The sequence below is a fragment of the Poecilia reticulata genome, chromosome 11, assembly GCF_904066995.2.
Source record: "Poecilia reticulata chromosome 11, P_reticulata-male-v2, whole genome shotgun sequence".
NCBI lineage: Eukaryota > Metazoa > Chordata > Actinopteri > Cyprinodontiformes > Poeciliidae > Poecilia > Poecilia reticulata.
The window spans coordinates 30,168,418-30,186,714 of NC_088840.1; the positions used below are offsets into that span (position 1 = coordinate 30,168,418).

The 18,297-nt window shown below is 48.4% G+C and overlaps 1 protein-coding gene across 2 annotated transcripts; it reads right to left on the reverse strand.

Moving 5' to 3' along the window:
* Positions 1 to 2,225: 2,225 nt before the first annotated feature.
* Positions 2,226 to 11,076, reverse strand: prdm1b (PR domain containing 1b, with ZNF domain). 2 transcript variants are annotated; one of them, XM_081612759.1, is made up of 7 exons: positions 10,434 to 11,076; positions 10,045 to 10,335; positions 7,595 to 7,714; positions 6,295 to 6,535; positions 4,219 to 5,111; positions 4,001 to 4,129; positions 2,226 to 3,694 (listed from the first exon to the last, which is right to left on the reverse strand). In XM_081612759.1, exons 2-7 carry the CDS (start codon positions 10,213 to 10,215, stop codon positions 3,119 to 3,121), a joined length of 2,130 nt encoding a protein of 709 aa, XP_081468885.1. In that variant the 5' UTR covers positions 10,216 to 10,335; positions 10,434 to 11,076; the 3' UTR covers positions 2,226 to 3,118. The 2 variants fall into 2 exon arrangements, with proteins under 2 accessions (XP_081468885.1, XP_081468886.1); XM_081612760.1 differs by lacking the exons at positions 7,595 to 7,714; positions 10,045 to 10,335; positions 10,434 to 11,076 and adding an exon at positions 6,727 to 7,233.
* Positions 11,077 to 18,297: the final 7,221 nt, after the last annotated feature.

Consider the following 18,297-nt stretch of genomic DNA (forward strand, 5'->3'; position numbering starts at 1 on the left):
TTTATGTATTTTTATGTATTATGTAAGCCGTTTTCAGTTGATCCAAAAAGTAATCACACCCTCACCTGAATACCTGGCTGTTCCTCCTCTGCAGCTAACAGCTAACGTTAGCATCACCATGGAGACCCGCTCTGCTGTGCAGAACTGATTTATTTAACGTCACACCACAGCATCTCGGTCAGATTTAAGTCTGGACTTTGACTAGACCACTCTAAAACCTCAGTTCTAGCTACTTCCTGGTGTGCTTGAACAGAACCCCTGGTTTCATCGATGACCTCTGACCTGCACTGAGGCTTAGAGGCCTGCAGACGCTGTTCCTGGTTCTTCTGTGACCTGGATGATCCTCCATCATGTGTGGCCACAAGAAACGTTGAAAATCCAACTCTTTGTGTTTATCTGCCATAAATTGGTAACGTTTCTTTTGTTACCTTTAGTTTCTACACATTAAAGTTAATGTTGGTGTGATGACGTCACACGTTTCCCTGAAATCATGTCTTATATTCTGTCGTTTCCTCATCATGTTAGCAGTTGAAACTACTTCCTGTTTCTGCAGCACCTCAGTCATTTTTTTTACAAGTCCGAGACTTGAGCCCCAAAGTCCAAGTCAATTCTCAGATGACTGAAATAAACATTTTCTAAAAAAAAAAAGACGTTTAAATTTAAGCTACAACAAAATGAACGAGGCAACTTGGAGGAAGTATGCGGATTTCTGAATGAGCGGAACAGGAAGAGCTTTTACTTTGAAGTGTCCTTCTATTGTAACAGCTAGCTTAGCAGCGAGAGAAGGTCAAAGGTCACATGCGTTTATTTTGTTTTGAAATGTGCAGCTTTCAGTTGAAGATACATTAATGTGTTAATGCTCATGAAGCTACAGCTAGCATGAACCGGATGCTAGGAGCCGTTAGCATCCCATAATAACCCACTAACATCACTGGCTGCAGCTTCTTCATTACATCAGATAAAACCTGAGATGAGGCTCCAGACTTTAGGGCTGAAGTCAAAGTTTAGTCTGAAGGCTTTTATTTTGGTGACTGCAGCGGAACTTGCGCAGCTGACAGGACAGATTCAGCCTGACGAACGTTTTCCTAAAGCGGAAGTGCATTCCTGAAATATCTCCGGCTACGAACTTTGGCCTCATAAGTGTAAACTTTGTGAGTTTACACGTCTATGAGACAAATGTGTTCATGTTGAAGTGCAGCTGCTTGTGGAAGTGGAGAAGAAGAGCTTATGGTGGTCCACATATATGCCTGACAGAAAAGCCTGGGCCTGTTAGAACATGCTGGTGTCGCGTTGAAACCAAGTTTGGTGAGAAACAAACATTTTAAAAATTAAAAAGCGACATGACTTTATCCTCACACCAAAAATCAAACATTTATAAAACATCATGCGACCTCATTTGATTTTTATATTTGTTTTGGAACAGAATATTGTACAAGATGTTAAAAAAACAAATAAAATCAAATTAAGATGGTGAGCCATTTTATAAATATGTGATTTTTGATACAAGAATCAAGTCAAAAGTTTGAATGTCGTGAAAATCATGAAATATTTTTTTTTATTTTCAATTCTAAATTAAAAAACAAAACACTAAAGGTTAATTTGTACTCTGTGTTATCTTACTTTCAAACATTAGAGATTTTATTTTAAAACTAAGATCATAACTGTGAAAATCTCATTAAATTGACAGAATATCGTTCAATCGATTCGTTTCCATTCTTGCTTTCATTGGATGAACCATTGAATTTAATGGGAGCAAAGACTGAAGCCTTGTTACGGCGGTCAGTCTGAGAACAGGGAAGATGTCTGCAAAATCTTCACTAATGCAAAGTCCATAAATCATAAAGAATATAAAGCAACACCCCGAGGAAAACATCCCGAAACTCTGCTGCACTTCGCGTTCAGAGACGGCGGAGTTTAGGAAGGACGCATGAAATAGGTAAGCGGAAGTTAGCGCAGCTAGCTAGCTAGCGTTAGCTAAAATATTTAGCCTCATTTAATAAATAACTATAAATATTAAGCTCTTAAGTGTACAGTATGCGGTGTTTTTAGGACGCTGGTTTCTGTTTCTGTCAGCTGTTTGGTGCCAAAGGTGACATTTATTATTAGTGTGTATCATGTTGGAACATGTTAGCTTTTTATGATTTTATGATCACATGACTTCAGGAGTTATTACGTCTGTCTGCTCCCAAGTTGCTTTAACTGCAATAAAAACCAAACACCACCTGTTTATTTTATAGAAACAATATCTTTAATGTGCTACTTCAGGTAAATATATAAAAGTATCATCAAAATAGTCTCTCACGTATAAATCCTGAGTATCTCATAACCTGTTTGTAAAAAATAAACTACATAACAACCTGTACAAAAGTTAAAGTAAAAAAAACAAACAAAAACAAAACTACATTTCAGACTCAGCAGTGATTTTACAGGAAGGTTCTGGAGGTTTTCACCAAAACTCAAAAATAAAACATGTTTATTCCAGGGCTACAAAACGTGAATATTGCTGAATGTGAGGTTCTGCTGCTTGAAGTCAGATTTGGATGAAGCTTCTGTTCACACACATTTTCAGTAACAAACCAGTTTCACTCAGACGTGATTCGGTTTGTTCAGGCGAGTAATGCTTAGCCTGAATCTGTCCTTCCTCCTCTGGAACAACGTGAATAATGATCCATAAACACATTAATATTTTGGCAATGACTTTTCCATTTCAACGTGAATAAATAACTGATTGGCTTCGTGGCGCCAGGCGGATCCGTTCACAGGTGATAACTGATCCCAACGCCGTCCACTGACAAAACATGATCAAATCTCTGAACAAAAAAACTAACAAAAACATCTAAATAAATATCAACACAACCAGTCACAGAAATAATAAGTTAAAGCACAAGAAAGCAAACAGTTTTCTACCTGAGTGAAAGTTTGTAAGTACTTCACAGTTTATGTTGAGCTCTGGGACGAGCGTCTTTCTCTAGCCCAGTCTTTGGAATGCTCTTATTTTGGTGCTACGCTCATTGGATCAGGAGAAATTCCCGTTGACGCCTCGTGGCAGAATCAGCCACTGACTTTGGCCACGCCCGTCTTTCTACATTTCTTTTGGTGAATCTTCAGGACCCGGCCCTCACGGTCCCTCCGTTTTCACTGTTGGCCGTTTGTGGAGATGAACCACGCTGGCCCGCTCCTGGAAGCCCAGAGTAGGGCCGTGGTGCGGCACCGGCACCGCGGACGGGACCGTAGGTGTTACCGGTGCGTTGATGGCGGCGGTCAGGGCTTTCAGCAGGACCGTGGCCTCCTTCTGGTCCTCCTTCCCCTCTCCTTCCAGCGTACGGGCCAGCCAGTGCTCCACAGCCTCCCCTACCTGAGAGGCGGAGGCGGTTTCTGTGAGCGTGTCGGCCTCCTGGCTGGCGTCGAAGCGCTCCACCATCTCCTTCATGTGCATGTTGACAGGAGAGGAGGAGTTACCCAGGCAGCAGCTGCGCTGGTGGATGAAGAGGCTGAATCGGTGGAAGAAGGTCTGTGAGCAGAGTGCGCAGCGGTAGGGCCGGTCGCGGCTGCTGTGGAGGCGCCGGTGCAGCTTCAGGTGGATGTACTGGGTGAACTTGGTGTTGCATAATTTGCACTGATAAGGTTTTTCCCCTGAGTGCAGTCGCAAGTGTGTTTTCAAGTTGCTGGTGCTGCTGAAGCGTTTGTGACACACCTGGAAGAAATGAAATGAAAAGTTCAGGCTCAAGTACTGAACAGGAAGAAAGGTGATAACGTGCTTTGATGTTACTTCTACTGTCAGTGTCTCATTCCTGCGTATTTCAGGTATGAAACAGGTCAGACTAGTTCTGGTGAATCACTCACACCTCAGACACTCTTCACCTAACTAAAGGATGAAGATGTAAGGTGTGCCTCAGTGAAAATAAAACACTGAGTTGCCTGAAAGGTGCGTGAGTCACAGCTTTGCGTCTATCTTTGAGCCGACACCACTGTGCTCTGCTGTAACCCATTTCTGACCTACCTGGCATTCATGGGGTTTCTCTCCGGTGTGGACCAGGTGATGTTTCTGCAGGTGGGCCAGCTGGGTGAAACTCTTCTTGCACAAATGACACTGAAAGGGTCTCTCACCGCTGTGCACTCGGAGGTGGACCTGTGATGGTAGGAAGACAGATATGAGTTCAACTGTTCACTGACGATGACTAGAAGTGTTCATTTGTATTGTGGAGGAAGAGTCGTCACCTTTAGGTTGGAGAGCTGTCCGAAGGTTTTGGAGCAGATGTTACATTCGTATTTAATCTTTCCGTTCTGCTTCTTCAGAGGGTAGGGCAGGGATTTGTGTCCGGGTCCGTTCCGCGGCGCTGTGCTGCTCTTGTTCAAGGCCAGACTGAGGTTCATGGCCTCCTCACAGCTGGAGGGAGACTGCTCCGGAGACGGATGATAGCTGTCAGGTTTGGCAGGCGGAGACAGCTCCGGGGTGGCCGGAGCGCCTCTTGGTGGTGAAACGTTTGGGGTTAATTCTTTCAGGCCTCCTTGAGAAGACGGAGCGTACGGCAGGGACACTGGGAGCAGGTTGGGTGGAGCGATGGGGGGGTACGGCACTCCGTCAGTGCCCAGGTAGCTGCTGTACCGGAGGGATCCTCGTGAAGGAATGATGCTGGGGAAGGGAGGGGAGTAGGACGGGAGGACGAGGCGAGGATAGTGAGGACCGTACGGTGGGAGGAACTGGTAAGGAGGCTGGAGATGTCTGGAGTGGGAGTAGAGCGGCGGGTAAGAGGAGACCAGGCCCTCCCTGTGTCCGTAGAGGCCATGGAGGTGAAGCGGGAGGCCTCGGTGAGGAGCTGGCAGAGAGGGGTGGTGGTCTGACAGGTAGGGGTGATTCAAGCCCAGGTGGGGTTCCCTGTGGTCGGGCTGAGGGGAGGGAATGACGCCTCGGCCTTGTGGATCTTCCTCCCTCTCCATCTTTCTGCTGAAGTCCACTATCTGCTCGTCAGGCGTGTCAGGAGGAGTGTCTCTCTCCAACATCTCCACATCAATCTTCTCCTCACCGTCTTCTTCAAGCTGCCCCTTCGTTCTGTCCTGAAGAAACGTCTGTTGAGGTAGATACTGTTTGGGATGCTCTTCATCACTGTGCTCTGCAACAAGAAAATGACATTTGTGTTGAGTTTAAGGCCGAAGAACAATCATCCCTGAGCTCTTTGTGTTTACAGACATACAGTAAGGCTCAGCCGCCCACGCCAGGCACGCCCTCTTATGGTAAATGGTAGTAGTTTCAGTTTTGACATGACACAATGTTTATGGGTTTCTATTGTACAAGTGATTTTCTGTGGGAGGGAGAGTTGGTGATGATGTGTGTGGGAGTCCATGTGTCATGTCATACATGAGCTGCAGCACAGAAATACTGAGTTTCGTTTGTGAAACTGTTTCTGGGTATGGCGTATTACCGTACTGACCACAAGAGAAAAAAACACACATCTCCTTCTTCTCCTCTTCTGGCTTGAGAAAACCGTCTCTCTGCGTTCTCACTGCCTCTAACCCTCAAAGGTTTCTGTACCATCAGCGGCCTTACATTTCCAAAGACAGGCTGCCAGGCTGCCCTCCTGCAGAGACCTGAACCTGGCACTGATGCTTACCCAGAACCACCACCTGACCTTCTGGAGATAACATTCACAGACTATCAGAGGATCACAGCTGCACGATGCAACGCTCAATAGAGACATAGTGATTCTTTGCCTCAGTTGACTGGATGAATGGACACATGAATCATGAGTTTCAGCCTCATCTTTCCGGATGGCGAGGGCATGACTTCACCTAACGATGTTCTGTAAATAGCTGGAAACGAGTGACTCACACAGGTACTTTGAACGGACATTATTACCCTCAGATTTCTGACTCTTCACCGTCCAACAACACACCTAGTGACGCATCAAATTGAGAAATGTGAGTGACCACTGGAGACCAGACAGGAAGAAAAGTGCTGGTACCACAAAAGATAAGATAAGATCGGAGAATTATGTGTCCTCTTTCGCTTTGAAGAGGACGAAACGTGTTTATTCACTGCAAAGATACCGATCAGATTCTTTATCAGCTCTTGTAAGAAAAAGCAAAGGGATTTTGGTGAGTCATTGTGCTGCCTTTCAACTAAAAATAACTGATAGTCATCAGCTTCTCATTCAGTCATTCTTTAGAGAAATCAAAGTAGTTCAGCAGCACCAGCTTGCCTCACTCTGTTCTCCGTAATCAGGAGGTAACTACACCTTCAGACTGCCGTAAACGGATCCCTGCAGTAGCGCTGCTGTGTTTGGAGGTGGAACTCACTGTGTCGGAGGTCATCCTGCTGGCTGCAGAGTCTCTGAGCAAACTCCTGGCTGTACCACACCAGCAGCTCCTGCTTGGGCTCCACGGGCCGGATGGTGTAGAAGTAGACGTCCCGGCCGTTCTGGCAGGCCACCAGGTTCTGCTCGGCCAGGCAGCGCGCCGGGTTCACGTAACGCATCCAGTTGCTCTTTTGGACATCGTAGCCGTCGATGAAGTGTTGAAGCTGACCGCCGCTGTAAATCTGCAGCAGGAGAAGAGCAAAAGGTTGGAAATATGGCAACACACAGGGATGTCAAAGAGTCTGTTATGGAATAATCACCAAACAACCCAAATTAATGTAATCAATTTAAAGAGAAATTAAATTTGTGCTGCAGATTGTTGAATTGATTAGAGGCAGTTCAGCAGAAACCCTAACAGGTGGAGAATAATCACCTCTGCCATGTACAGTTAATGTCCTGCTCAGCTGTCAGTGCTGTGGGTCCTGACTGGTAGCGCCTGGTTCTGACTGTTTTCTCTCTGCGTCTCTGTTTTGTCGAGCCTTAAAGGTTGGGGCGGGGCTAAGCCGCACTGCCTCTTTTTGATTCCTTTCTCAGTTCTCTGTTTCTCTGATTCATAGGCAGCACGCCATCCGTCATTAATTGTTGAAATGAAACACCAAAAGAGGGATTGTGTGGATTGTGAAACAAAGTAGATGAAAGTGAAATGTCAGCGCAGCTGGCCAGCAGCCAGACGGCTGCAGGGCATGCCTGTGGCAGCACGTCGTACCTGTGACACACGCCTGATAACATAACCTGACCCGTGGAGCGCTGACTTTCACTATAGAGAGGAGGAAGGAACGGCCCAACAGGTTTACAGGAAGGAAACTACACAGGATGGTGTCAGAAACTCCTTTTGGGAATTGACTCAACCAGAAGAGAAAATTTCCTGAATGATACAAGAAGCGTGGATATCAGAGAGAAAGGCTCCGATCCTGAGAGGGGTGGAGACGAGAGCTCTGTCACCGCAAACAATAAGCTCTTCCTTTGTGACTGAAATACGAGGCCAGTGCCAGTAAAACTCTGACGACTCTAAAACTGAATCCATCGTTACGTGTAAGCAGAGTTCACAAACTTCCTCTAAAATTTACACCAAAAGCCCTGAGCTCCGCAGACATCTGTGAGAAAGCAATTTTGTTTCCTTACTGACGCACAGAAGCAAGACGTGATGTGAAAGAGGGGAAGACGAAAACCTGTGGCTCTTAACTTTTCCCAGACTCATTTTCCCTGATCTGTTGGCGAGTGAGAAGGTTTCATGCTCTTACCCTCCAGAAGTACTTCCTGTTGGCCTCTTTTGGTACGCTGTCTTTGGTGTAGAGGTCTCCCTGCAGGGGGCCAAAGCGAGTTCCCTGAGGAATGTACTCCTTGCTGAACACACCTGTCACCTGGAGAGAGAAAAGAGCAGATAATTACCAGACACGTTCCTCATGTTTATTGTGTAACTGAAACCAGAACAAGTTCGATCCGTTACAGATCGTGTTTACGTTGCTGAGGTCAGTGACCCACGATGCTCTTCTGTCGGATCGGACCGGTCCAATTAAAGCCTCGACATGACCCACTTTCCTTCCTGACGACTAAACCAATGAGGAGACTTACCGCTTTCTCTGACCTACTCCACTGACCTCTGACCCGCCGCCTCCTGACTGCAGGTGTTACTCTAGAGATTTCATATGTAAAGGAAACAACACAACAAACAGTTTGCGGTTTGCCAATTGGAAATCCGAGGTTTCAAAATGCCCCTCTGGTGGGAATGAGTCAGAATGGAAAAGCAGATTCCTGACAGTTTGTTGTCTGTACCTGTCAAGCAAATACAGAATGTACCTGATTTCTCAGGAAGAGGCAGTAATTTAAGGAAGAGATCCGTCTCTAACGTTCCGGGTCATGATAACCTGGAGGACATTCCGACCTCTGAAGACGGATCATTGTCCTCTTGACACCAGTAGACCTGTGAGGACCGTTGACACCTTCATTTTTTCGACTTCTGTTTTTGATCCAAATAGGAATTTCGAGTTTCTTTTGTGCGTAATCAAAGGCAACAGAAGCTACGCTAACAGGCCGGCGTTTCAAACCTCCAAAAAGACGTTTGAAAATGATCAGGGGAAAAAATCTGTGGACCTCACCTGACCAACGATGGCGTTGTTTTGTTTTTGTTTTGTGACAAAGTGTGTTGTTCACACACATCCAACAAACACACACACTCTGGCAATCCAGAAATGAAATTCAAACCTTTCTGATCCTTTTCAAGGAAACAGTCAGAAACAAGAGAAGTGACTGATTTTTGGGGCAATTAGCTACTGAAGTGTGTGTGTGTGTGTGTGTGCGTGTGTGTGTGTGTGTGTGTGTGTGTGTGTGTGTGTGTGTGTGTGTGTGTGTGTGTGTGTGTGTGTGTGTGTGTGTGTGTGTGTGTGTTATTATAAGGTGAACCAGTTTGACAGGAACATTGTGATTGGCAGCTGTTGCGTGACTAATGAGTTGTTTCGGCTGCTAAACTGTTCAACCGCTTGTTCCAGCCATGTTAGGCTTTCAGGGGGTGAACGAATGGGCTGGTGGTGCTGGTGGGGGGGTCCAATGGTGCTAGTGGGGGGGGGGGGGGGGGCCAATGGTACTAGTGGGGGGTTTCCCATGTGGACCCACGCGATCACCCTCCTGAGGCCCTCCGTCTCCTTTCCTCAGATGGCTTGTGTGCCCTCCAGGTTGAAGCCTGCCGCCTGGCCGGACTCCTCACCCCAACGAAAGTTAATCATCTGGTTTTATCCTGAATCCCCCCCTCCCCCTCTGCCCAGATTCTGCACCCCTCCTGCCCATCTTACGGCCACCCGTTGCTGACGCTCCATCTGCCACGTGCCTTTTACTGATTTCCTCATGCAAACACCTCCAAGTCTGACCGTAGTTTTCCTTTGGCACATTTCCAAAAGACGGCTCACGGTCCCTCCCTAAAGAATGGCTGCAAGGTACTCTCACCACAGGAGTAGGAAGGAAAACTGTGCAGCTGAAAAAAAGACCGTTTGGGCCGTGCCAGAGGTAATATTGATTCCCCTGCTGCATGCAGTGGCGCTGCATTAAACGTGCACACCAAGCATTATTAGACGCACATCAGTAAAAGCACCAAACAAGGTGAGGGACCTTCAATGAGGCCACAGTTTGATTGTATCTGCAGCAGCAGCAGCGGCGGCTGCAGGCGGAGGAGGAACAGATGAGAGTCTGAGAACTGCAAAAGAGGAACGAGCACAGAAAGTGTCGCCTTGCTGAGGATAAAAAAGGAAGGGGACAGCAACCACAAACTGAGTGTTGACTACAAAACAAGTGAGTGTGACACGGCTCCCTCTTCCTTAAAAGATAATGAATCTGTCTTCAGCCACAGCAATGCACCCAACACACCCATCCACCTCAGGGGCTTCCGACTGAGAGGCAGGTCAGAGGTCATAACTGATCTCAGAACAGCTAGAGGCCTCCCAGGTGAGACGCATTCAGCAGAACCGATCTACCCGAAGGCAGAGAGGCATTTAGAGCAAAACGCTGCTGGTTCTGATCGTCTGGGTGGGTTTGGTTCCGGTGTTAAGGCTGAGATCATGGGAACTAGCTGCATCATGACCTCACCTGACCACAGATGTTTGTGAAGAGCTCAGCAGACCTATTGTTGTAAACCCAGTCGGGTCGACAGCGTTGTGTAACTCAGAAACATCGATGCGATGGAGGATGAAACTCAACAAGTTACCTCGTTGTCTGCGCTGTAGTCGAAGGTGAGGTTGCGTGGGATGGAGGTCATGGCTTTGGGGAGGCTGAAGCTCGGGTCCGACACCTGGTCTGGAACAATGTAGGTGCAGTTGAGAGCAAAGTCCACCTCCCTCCAGGTGCTCATGTCTGACTGGGTGCTCTCCAGCTTCATTCTTCAAGGTATTCTCAGACGTCAGGTGATAGGTTCAGGCTTTGGCCTTTGGTTTGGATCCGGTTGCTTTGGTTTTATTGGGAAGGCCCTTTTTCAGGAGTGATGGTTAAAGCTCAAACTCTGGAGAAGCAAAACAGAAGAGACGACTGAGTAAAAGTTAAACTAACCTGAGGGTAAAGAGAGGAAGCATCTAAATGCATCTTCAGACTCACCGTCACATTCATTCAGCTGCTGGACCATCGTGTCTTTGGCTACGTCATCTCCTGACCGCTCGGCCTTCTCTTCGTTCTCTTTGGGTTTCTTCTCCAGCAAGTCCAGGTTTTCCTTCAGCCTGTGGTCACTGCATCACCCTCTCCAGAAACTCCTGAGCCGGGACAGCGCCAACCGTTTTAGCTGCGTGTGCCGTCCAATCACCGGCCGCCGCGGTCACATGATGCGGCCATCTGACACGCTACTGCTGCTTTTGGACAACAACACGGGGTGACGTCGTGCGGCCGACCAGCAAGTGGCTGTTGTGATGAATGCTTCCACACGTACGTGCACACGCACACAAAGAAGACGTCTTAATGAATGAATAAAGGAGGAGCAGATGGCGGCCTGGTGCCACTGGAAAACAGAGACTTTTGCTTGGTTTGGCACTTAATGAGCAATCTGCTGCCACTGTATCGCCTTGACCTACATCCCTCACACTCACACACACACACACACACACACACGCGTGCGCCTCTCTAAGTCTGCTTTAATTCAGTCTGGAAAATGTGTTGGAACAAGATCAGAACCTGTGCAGGTCCAGATGCTGGTCCAGTGCAGGAGGAGAACCTGAACCAGGTGGGATGTCGAAGGGCAACTTTCCCGCTGCTGGTCCTCCTGGTCCGACTCGACCCAGCAGGAGCATCTCTCATCTTTGCTCCATTTTAGCAAACATTAGCATCCAGAAGCTTTAATGAAGATCTGAGAACGCAGCTTTGATTGAAGCAGTTATTAATAAACTGTTCATTTACTGACACCTAATAAATGTGAGGAATCTGTTTCAACTCCCAGTTTGTCTCAATGAGCCGTTTGTAAAGTTATACAATCAAATTTAGCTTCTAACTCAATATTTAAATGTTTAGATCAGTATTTAGTTACTATTTAGCTCCAAACTAAACACTTAGCTCTGCCTGAGCTAACGAAATATTTAGCTTGAAACTGTGACTTTCATAAATGGATGAATAACTTGGTAAATATGACTTTTCTTATGACAGCTGTACCGTCAAACGGGCCGAGCTCCTCTCGCCTTCGGTCTAAACTCGGCCGGTGAAAAGCTAAATTGGCTGCCAGATGGTGCTGCTTTCCAAGGGGCAGCTTTACTGCCAGCGTTGGGGGTTAAACCTGGAGCTGTTTGTGTGGTGGGGCGGGGAGAGATGAGGATTTAGGCTCTTTCACTGACCCGCGCCCGACTGGGCTAATTTCTCTAATTTGCAGACAGTCTGGGCTCAGGCTCAGAGGCTAAAGAGCCGTCGCTCCAGGACAGCAGGTCGGCCGACTCACGGCGCTCCTGGACTCACATCCAGGACGGGCGAAGGGAATCCTCGCCGTACCGGGATGGAGGGAGGGGAGCAGATCAGAGAAGACCTGAGGTCGGCTTACCGAAGCCGTCTGAGACCAAATGACACACCTGGCTGTTTCGTAACAGTCTGCTCCAAATCAGCCCCTGTTGCCACGCAGAGGTTCTGCCCCGCCGTCCGTTAGAGAAAGGAAGCAGCTGCTCAGCTGGTGGAAAACTGTGGCAGGTTCAGGCGCTCAGGTGAAACCTCCACCTGCTCTTTGTTTTACTTACAGCTTGTTGTCATGACGACCGACTGACTGAGGCCGCTGTGGGCAGATATGACTAATGATGTCACTTTAATGCATCAACACGTTGTCATGGTGTCACTTCCACCTCACATCAAGCAGAACCTGAGGAAAAACAAGCAGCCGGTTTTGAATCGGGGGGGAAAACGATGCGATCCGATTCGAGAACCCAGCAGAACCAGTCTGACAGCATGAAGCAGGCCGCAGCATCTCAGACAGCAACACGGCCATGAAGTCAGACAGCAGGGAACCGCCATCACAGCACGTCACAAACATAAAAACTGAAAGATTCAGGTGGGATGTTTTTCATGTCCTCCATTAACTGCTTGAATATCAAGATAATGGCGATTTTTCAAGATGGCCGATTATTATTATTTTTTAGCTTTTTAAACCAGAAACCAGAAATAAAGGTTCTGGAATGGCCTAGTCAAAGGCTCCACCACGTTGCTGCAGGTTGGATGTTGCTGCAGGTTGGATGTTGCTCCACCATGTTGCTCTTCCATGTTGCTCCACCATGTTGCTGCAGGTTGGATGTTGCTCCACCATGTTGCTCTTCCATGTTGCTCCACCATGTTGCTGCAGGTTGGATGTTGCTCCACCATGTTGCTCCGCCATGTTGCTCCGCCACGTTGCCGCAGGACGTGCGGCGGCCTGCGGAGCGATGAAGGTGAAACTCGGTTGGGTCTTCAACTCGGCTCAGATCAGGTCCTGAAGATCTCCGGGTTCGTTGACGGAACCGATCCGGAGGCGCCGTTCCCACCAGGAATCACTTCCTGATCCTGTTTCTTCCCCTTTGGCTCCAACCAGGCTATAAAAGTATCGACACCTTTTAAACTTTGTTCTGGCTTGTTTGTGTTTCTGCTGAGCCAGTTATACACCGATACCCCTAAATACGTCCATGAATCTTTATTGACTGACAAAAAGGAAAACCAGAAAAAGTTCAGCATCTCTGAACACACCTGTGAAACACGGTGATGGCAGCGTCATGCTGTGGTGATAAATCCAGGACCACCCTGAACATCCAGATAAAGGAGAATGGCCTAGTCAAAGTCCAGACCTGAATCCATAGAGAATCTGTGGTAAGTTTGCAGATGTTCGAAGTTGGAGGAGAGAAAATCTCCTGCAGATAAAAGACGTTCTACAGAGTTCTGACTCTAATAAATGCACACCACACTTTTCAGATTTTTATCACAGGAACCTGCCTAAAATAATGACCTGCGTTATTTTTACCAAAAGTGATTTTGGCAAAAAAAAAAAAAAAAACAATCAGTTTTTTAAAAAACTGACGGAGGCCATGATGTTGGGAAGATACTGGAAACTAACCAGTAATTCCAGTTGCTGTGTTAAATAAAATCCGTTTTCTTTACTGGTTGTTATGAGATGTGACAGAATAAAACTGGACAGAAAGGTTCTGATGCCGGTTCTGATGCCGGTTCTGATGCCGGTTCTGATGCAGGTTCTGATGCCGGTTCTGATGCAGGTTCTGATGTTTTCTGAAAAAAACGAAACGTTGGAAAAAACCTCAGCAGATTCTGAAACAACCAGAAAATAAAACCATGAACCTGTTGACCTGCCGCTGCTGGTCGGACCTGGAACCGGCCGGTCGGACCTGGAACCGGCAGGTCGGACCTGGAACCGGCAGGTCGGACCTGGAACCGGCAGGTCGGACCGGGAACCGGCAGGTCGGACCTGGAACCGGCAGGTCGGACCTGGAACCGGCAGGTCGGACCTGGAACCGGCAGGTCGGACCGGGAACCGGCAGGTCGGACCGGGAACCGGCTCCAGCTGCTCCAGCAGAGTCGGGTTCGGGTCAGCCAGAACCAGAACCAGAACCCGTCTCAGTCATGTTTCTGGCTTCTTCCTGCCGTCTGGTTTGATCTGCAAACATCATAACTAGAAACGACATGAAGCAGGAAACGTTTCTACAAACTTCAGAACCTGGAGTTTCAACATTTATAGAGAATTAAAGTTATTTAAATGTTTCAACAGAAAAGATTTTAAATTGTTTTTTTCAGATTTAAAGGATTTTGCATGTTTGTAAAACTGCAGAGAATAATCTCCACCTGTTGATTATTGTGTTGCCACGGTTACAGCCTGATGCGTCTCATTATGGGATGTTGTTCATGGTGATGTTCTGAACAGGAAGTGACCGGACCGGCCCTGCAGCCATTAAACACAGAGTGGCCTTTCCCCTGGGTTCTGAGGTCCATTCTGAACCGGACCGGACCGGACCGGACCGGACGGCTGAGTCTCACAGCTGCCGGCGTTTGATTGGCTGATGGCTGCTTGTTTTCCAGCTGTGGCTCCAGAGGATTATCTGAAGCAAACAGGAAGTGGATGATCAATCAGAGGAACGGCGGCGCGTTGTTTACCGAGCCTGACCCGCTTTCACATCAGATCCATTTAACCCGGGATTATCTGAGCAGCGGCATGGAAATCACTTCCTGATTGTTTTCCTCTCTGTTTTTAACGGAGCTGAACGTCTCCGCGTGACGTAGAGCAGTACGCCTGGAAGAACAACGGAAACTAAAAGTGAGGCACAGTGGTGGCAGCATCATGCTGTGGGATAAATCCAGGAAGAAAACCATTTAGAGGCTGCAGTAGAGCAGAGACTGGAGGTCCATAAAGAATGGCCCAGTCAAAGTCCAGACCAGAATCCAACTGAGAATGCTGATGGATAAAAGCCTCAGAGTTCTGAAGGGGCTGAATACAAATGCATGCCACACTTTTCAGATGCATCGTCCTTTCTCTGTGGCTTCAGATCCGCTGAGGTCAGAACCGGTTCCGGCTTACCGGGTCGGGGTGCCAATACTTTTCAACACAAACGTTTGTACACCGAAAAGCACAAAATCCTGGAAGTAGTTCTGGTTTCCAGTGGAAACGTTCAGAACCAGAACAGGTTCACTTTTTACCTGCAGCATTTCAACTGGACCCGACCCGCCGAGGATTATGGGAGCAATCCTGTTTCCATATGTGGGAAAGAACATATGTAATCTATAAATCAGCCATAATCCAGGTTAGATTGGAGCCAACAGAATCTGAACATTAATCTGAGGAGGGGGGGGGGGGGCAGAGGGGGGCGGGGGGGGAAAGAGGGGGCTGTTTATGAGCTGAGGGCAAAACAACAACAACCATTAATCTGATGCTGGGAGGTTCTGCCGGGTTCTACCGGGTTCTGTCGGGTTCTACCAGGTTCTGCCGGGTTCTACCAGGTTCTGCTGGGTTCTGTCGGGTTCTACTGGGTTCTGCCGGGTTATACCAGGTTCTACCGGGTTCTGCTGGGTTCTACCAGGTTCTGCTGGGTTCTACCAGGTTCTGCTGGGTTCTACCAGGTTCTGCCGGGTTCTACCAGGTTCTGCCGGGTTCTACCAGGTTCTGCTGGGTTCTGCCGGGTTCTACCAGGTTCTGCCGGGTTCTGCCGGGTTCTGCTGGGTTCTGCCGGGTTCTGCCGGGTTCTGGGCCGTGACCCGGCCCGGTTCCACTCACACTAGCTCTCAGACTGCGGAGGTTGTCTCTGTTCTCTCTGCAGATATTTTTAGCTGGTTGCGTCATTCGGCCTCCAGCGCTGAGGTTAGCGCCGCCGCCGCTGCTGCGCCTGAAGCTTCATGAAGCTACGCCCGCTCCAGGCTCCGCCCACCTCACCTGCAGCAGGTGCAGGTGATGCAGCTGCACCTGCTGCAGAGGCGCCGCCGCGTTTCGCTCTGCGGCCGACTCAGAACCGTCCCGTTTGGGCCGCTGCTCCTCCTTACAGGCCGAGGCGAAGTGAGACTCTCAGATTCCCACCAGCAGCAGCAGGTCAGAGTTTCTCAGCGCCTGTCTGAGCGCGACAGACCAAAATAACCCGACGTTTTCACACCTCCTCTAGGTTGCATGCCATCACAGAAGAGGAAGGAAGGAGCCGGACGAGCCAGAGCCTCAGCAGCAGCATCCTTATCAGCAGCGTTATCGTCCGGCTGAGACATGCGAGGCTGCAGCAGGAGACGTGTCACTGCGGCGCATTTCATCTGACTTCTCTGTTTCACGGCTTCCAGCCATCATGGTGGCTCTGAGAGCAGAGGTCCAAACAGCAGCTGGCCTTTTCGCTGCAGCCGCTGCTTCCTCTGAGAACAAAACAACTTTTTTCCTCTTCATTTAAACGCGTCGTGAAAACATCACAGTTATTTATCAGCAGCAGCAGCAGCAAATCTGGGAGCCGCTGAGATTCTGACACTCAGAGCTGTGAAGCTTCGTGGCAGCAGAACGCTGCAGCCGGCCGCCACTTCCTGCTTCTGCTTTTACCAGGCACCGCAGGTAAAGTCCAGCTCGGCCCGTCAGAACCAACACCAAAGACACTCCACACTTTTCAGACAGATTTCTAAACAATATCACAGGAATCATTTTCCCTTTTCAGCGTTCTGGAGGAAAACGGCAACTTTCAGGGTGGAAGCAGGTCTGCATGCTGTTGTACCGATGCTAACAGGTGGGTTAGCCCCCCCACAGCCCCCCAACCCCCCCACAGCCCCCCCTCACCCAGATCAACATGAGGACTTTAGTCCAGATCTGTCTGGCAGACAGAGAAGGGATTTCAGCACCAAATCCAGCAGATCAATAAAAATATCTGCTAATTAGGCTGAGGGTGAGGAAGAGGAGGAGGGTGAGGAAGAGGAGGAGGGTGAGGAAGAGGAGGAGGAAAGAAAAACAAACTGAGTGCTGATTCAGGAGTCTAGACAGATCAGGAAAATCCCCAGACTGGAAGCTCCTGGAAGCAGGTGAGGAAGATGATGATCAGTCAGGGATCAGACTCTTCCTCTCTCCTCCTCTTCCTCACCGATCGGTTTCTCTGACCCCAATCCCCCCCTTTCCCCGGCCCCGCCTCCTTCCTTCCTTCCTTCCTCCACACTTCATCACTTTGACCTAAATCTGCTGGTTTAATCTTCTTCTTCTCCTGCTCTGTGAAAACAAACGGAGCCTAATTGTCTTAATCTGGCTGCTGGTCTTTTATTGTCTGCAGGATTCCACGCGCCGCCGAGCAATAACAGATCAATACCGCAGCTCTGATTGATTACCGCAGCTCGAGCTGCGGCGGAGCAGACGTGAACTCTCCTCATGAACGCTGTCAGATCTGGATTAGACGATGTAAACGCTTCAAACCTGGTTTCACGTCTGAATCGTTTCGTCTCCATGACGACAGCGGCGCGTCGGCCGCAGGAAGTGGCTGAAAACATTTTACACAATGAGGATTATGTTCTGCTCTGCTCCATCTGCTGCTGCGGTAAATAACGCAGCTCGCTTCTGCGTGTGTGTGTGTGTGTGTGTGTGTGTGTGTGTGTGTGTGTGTGTGTGTGTGTGTGTGAGGTTCTGAAGCTCCACCTTTGGTTTCTCTCAGCAGAGCAGCTTTTGTTTTTCAGGTGAATCGTTATGGTAACGGTGAGGCTGCAGTCAGATGACTCTCTGCTGTAATCTGTCATGTAATCTCATCTGAATCACCTGGCCGTTCTCGGCCAATCAGAGCCCGGCTGGGCCTGGTACCGTCCGTCTACCTGCAGCTTGGCCTGGCCCACTTTCGGCTCTGCAGACGGTCAGCCAATCAGAGGCCGTGTTGCTGTTGGGTGACCGCCCAGAGGAAAGCCTCAGACGGATCTTCACCTTGTTGCCTCCAGGTGTGTTGGGGCAACGCCGCGGTGGACGGCAACCAGCAACCACCTGAGAGGAGCAACGCTGCTGCCCATCAAGAGGTCAAAAGGTCGTCGTTAACCAGTTCAGGGCCGTCGTTCTGCACAGAGAAACGCTGCTCTCCAGTCGTCCGCTGGTTTAGTTGTTGAGCTAAACATGTAGCATGCTAACTATGCTAACTAAGTGTTCAGCTCAAAGCTCAGTTTTTATCTAATTCTGAGTTAGATATTTAGGTTGAAGCTTAATATTTCATTAAAAAACTCCATATAGAGTCAACAGCTTAAATATTTAGTTTAAATGTAAATATCTACACAGTTCAGGGATAAATATTTAGTTTAAAGCTAAATTAATTCATTTATTTATCTTTCTAATTAAATGAAATCATGGTAAAATCAGACTTGAGTAAAAAGTTTTTCTGCTGTTAACTTGTGATGGCAGCTTTTCTCTCGGCGGCCCGTAGAACCGGTCCAGTCCGCTGGAACCATCAGGGCTGACCTTTCCTCCAGGTCAAAGGTCAGATCCCACACACAAACTGACCTTCAGGTGGCGCTGCAGGCTGAGCAGAGCAGCTTTAGTAGAAAACCTCGTATTATTTGT

Bases quoted from the DNA above. Each gene is read 5' to 3' on its own strand.
- prdm1b (XM_081612759.1), bottom strand. From the start codon at position 10,215: ATGAAGCTGGAGAGCACCCAGTCAGACATGAGCACCTGGAGGGAGGTG. The intron at 7,715-10,044 runs GTAACTTGTTGA...TTCTCTCTCCAG, and splicing joins ACTACAGCGCAGACAACGAG to GTGACAGGTGTGTTCAGCAA. The intron at 3,695-4,000 runs GTAGGTCAGAAA...CATTTCTTCCAG, and splicing joins AGAAACCCCATGAATGCCAG to GTGTGTCACAAACGCTTCAG.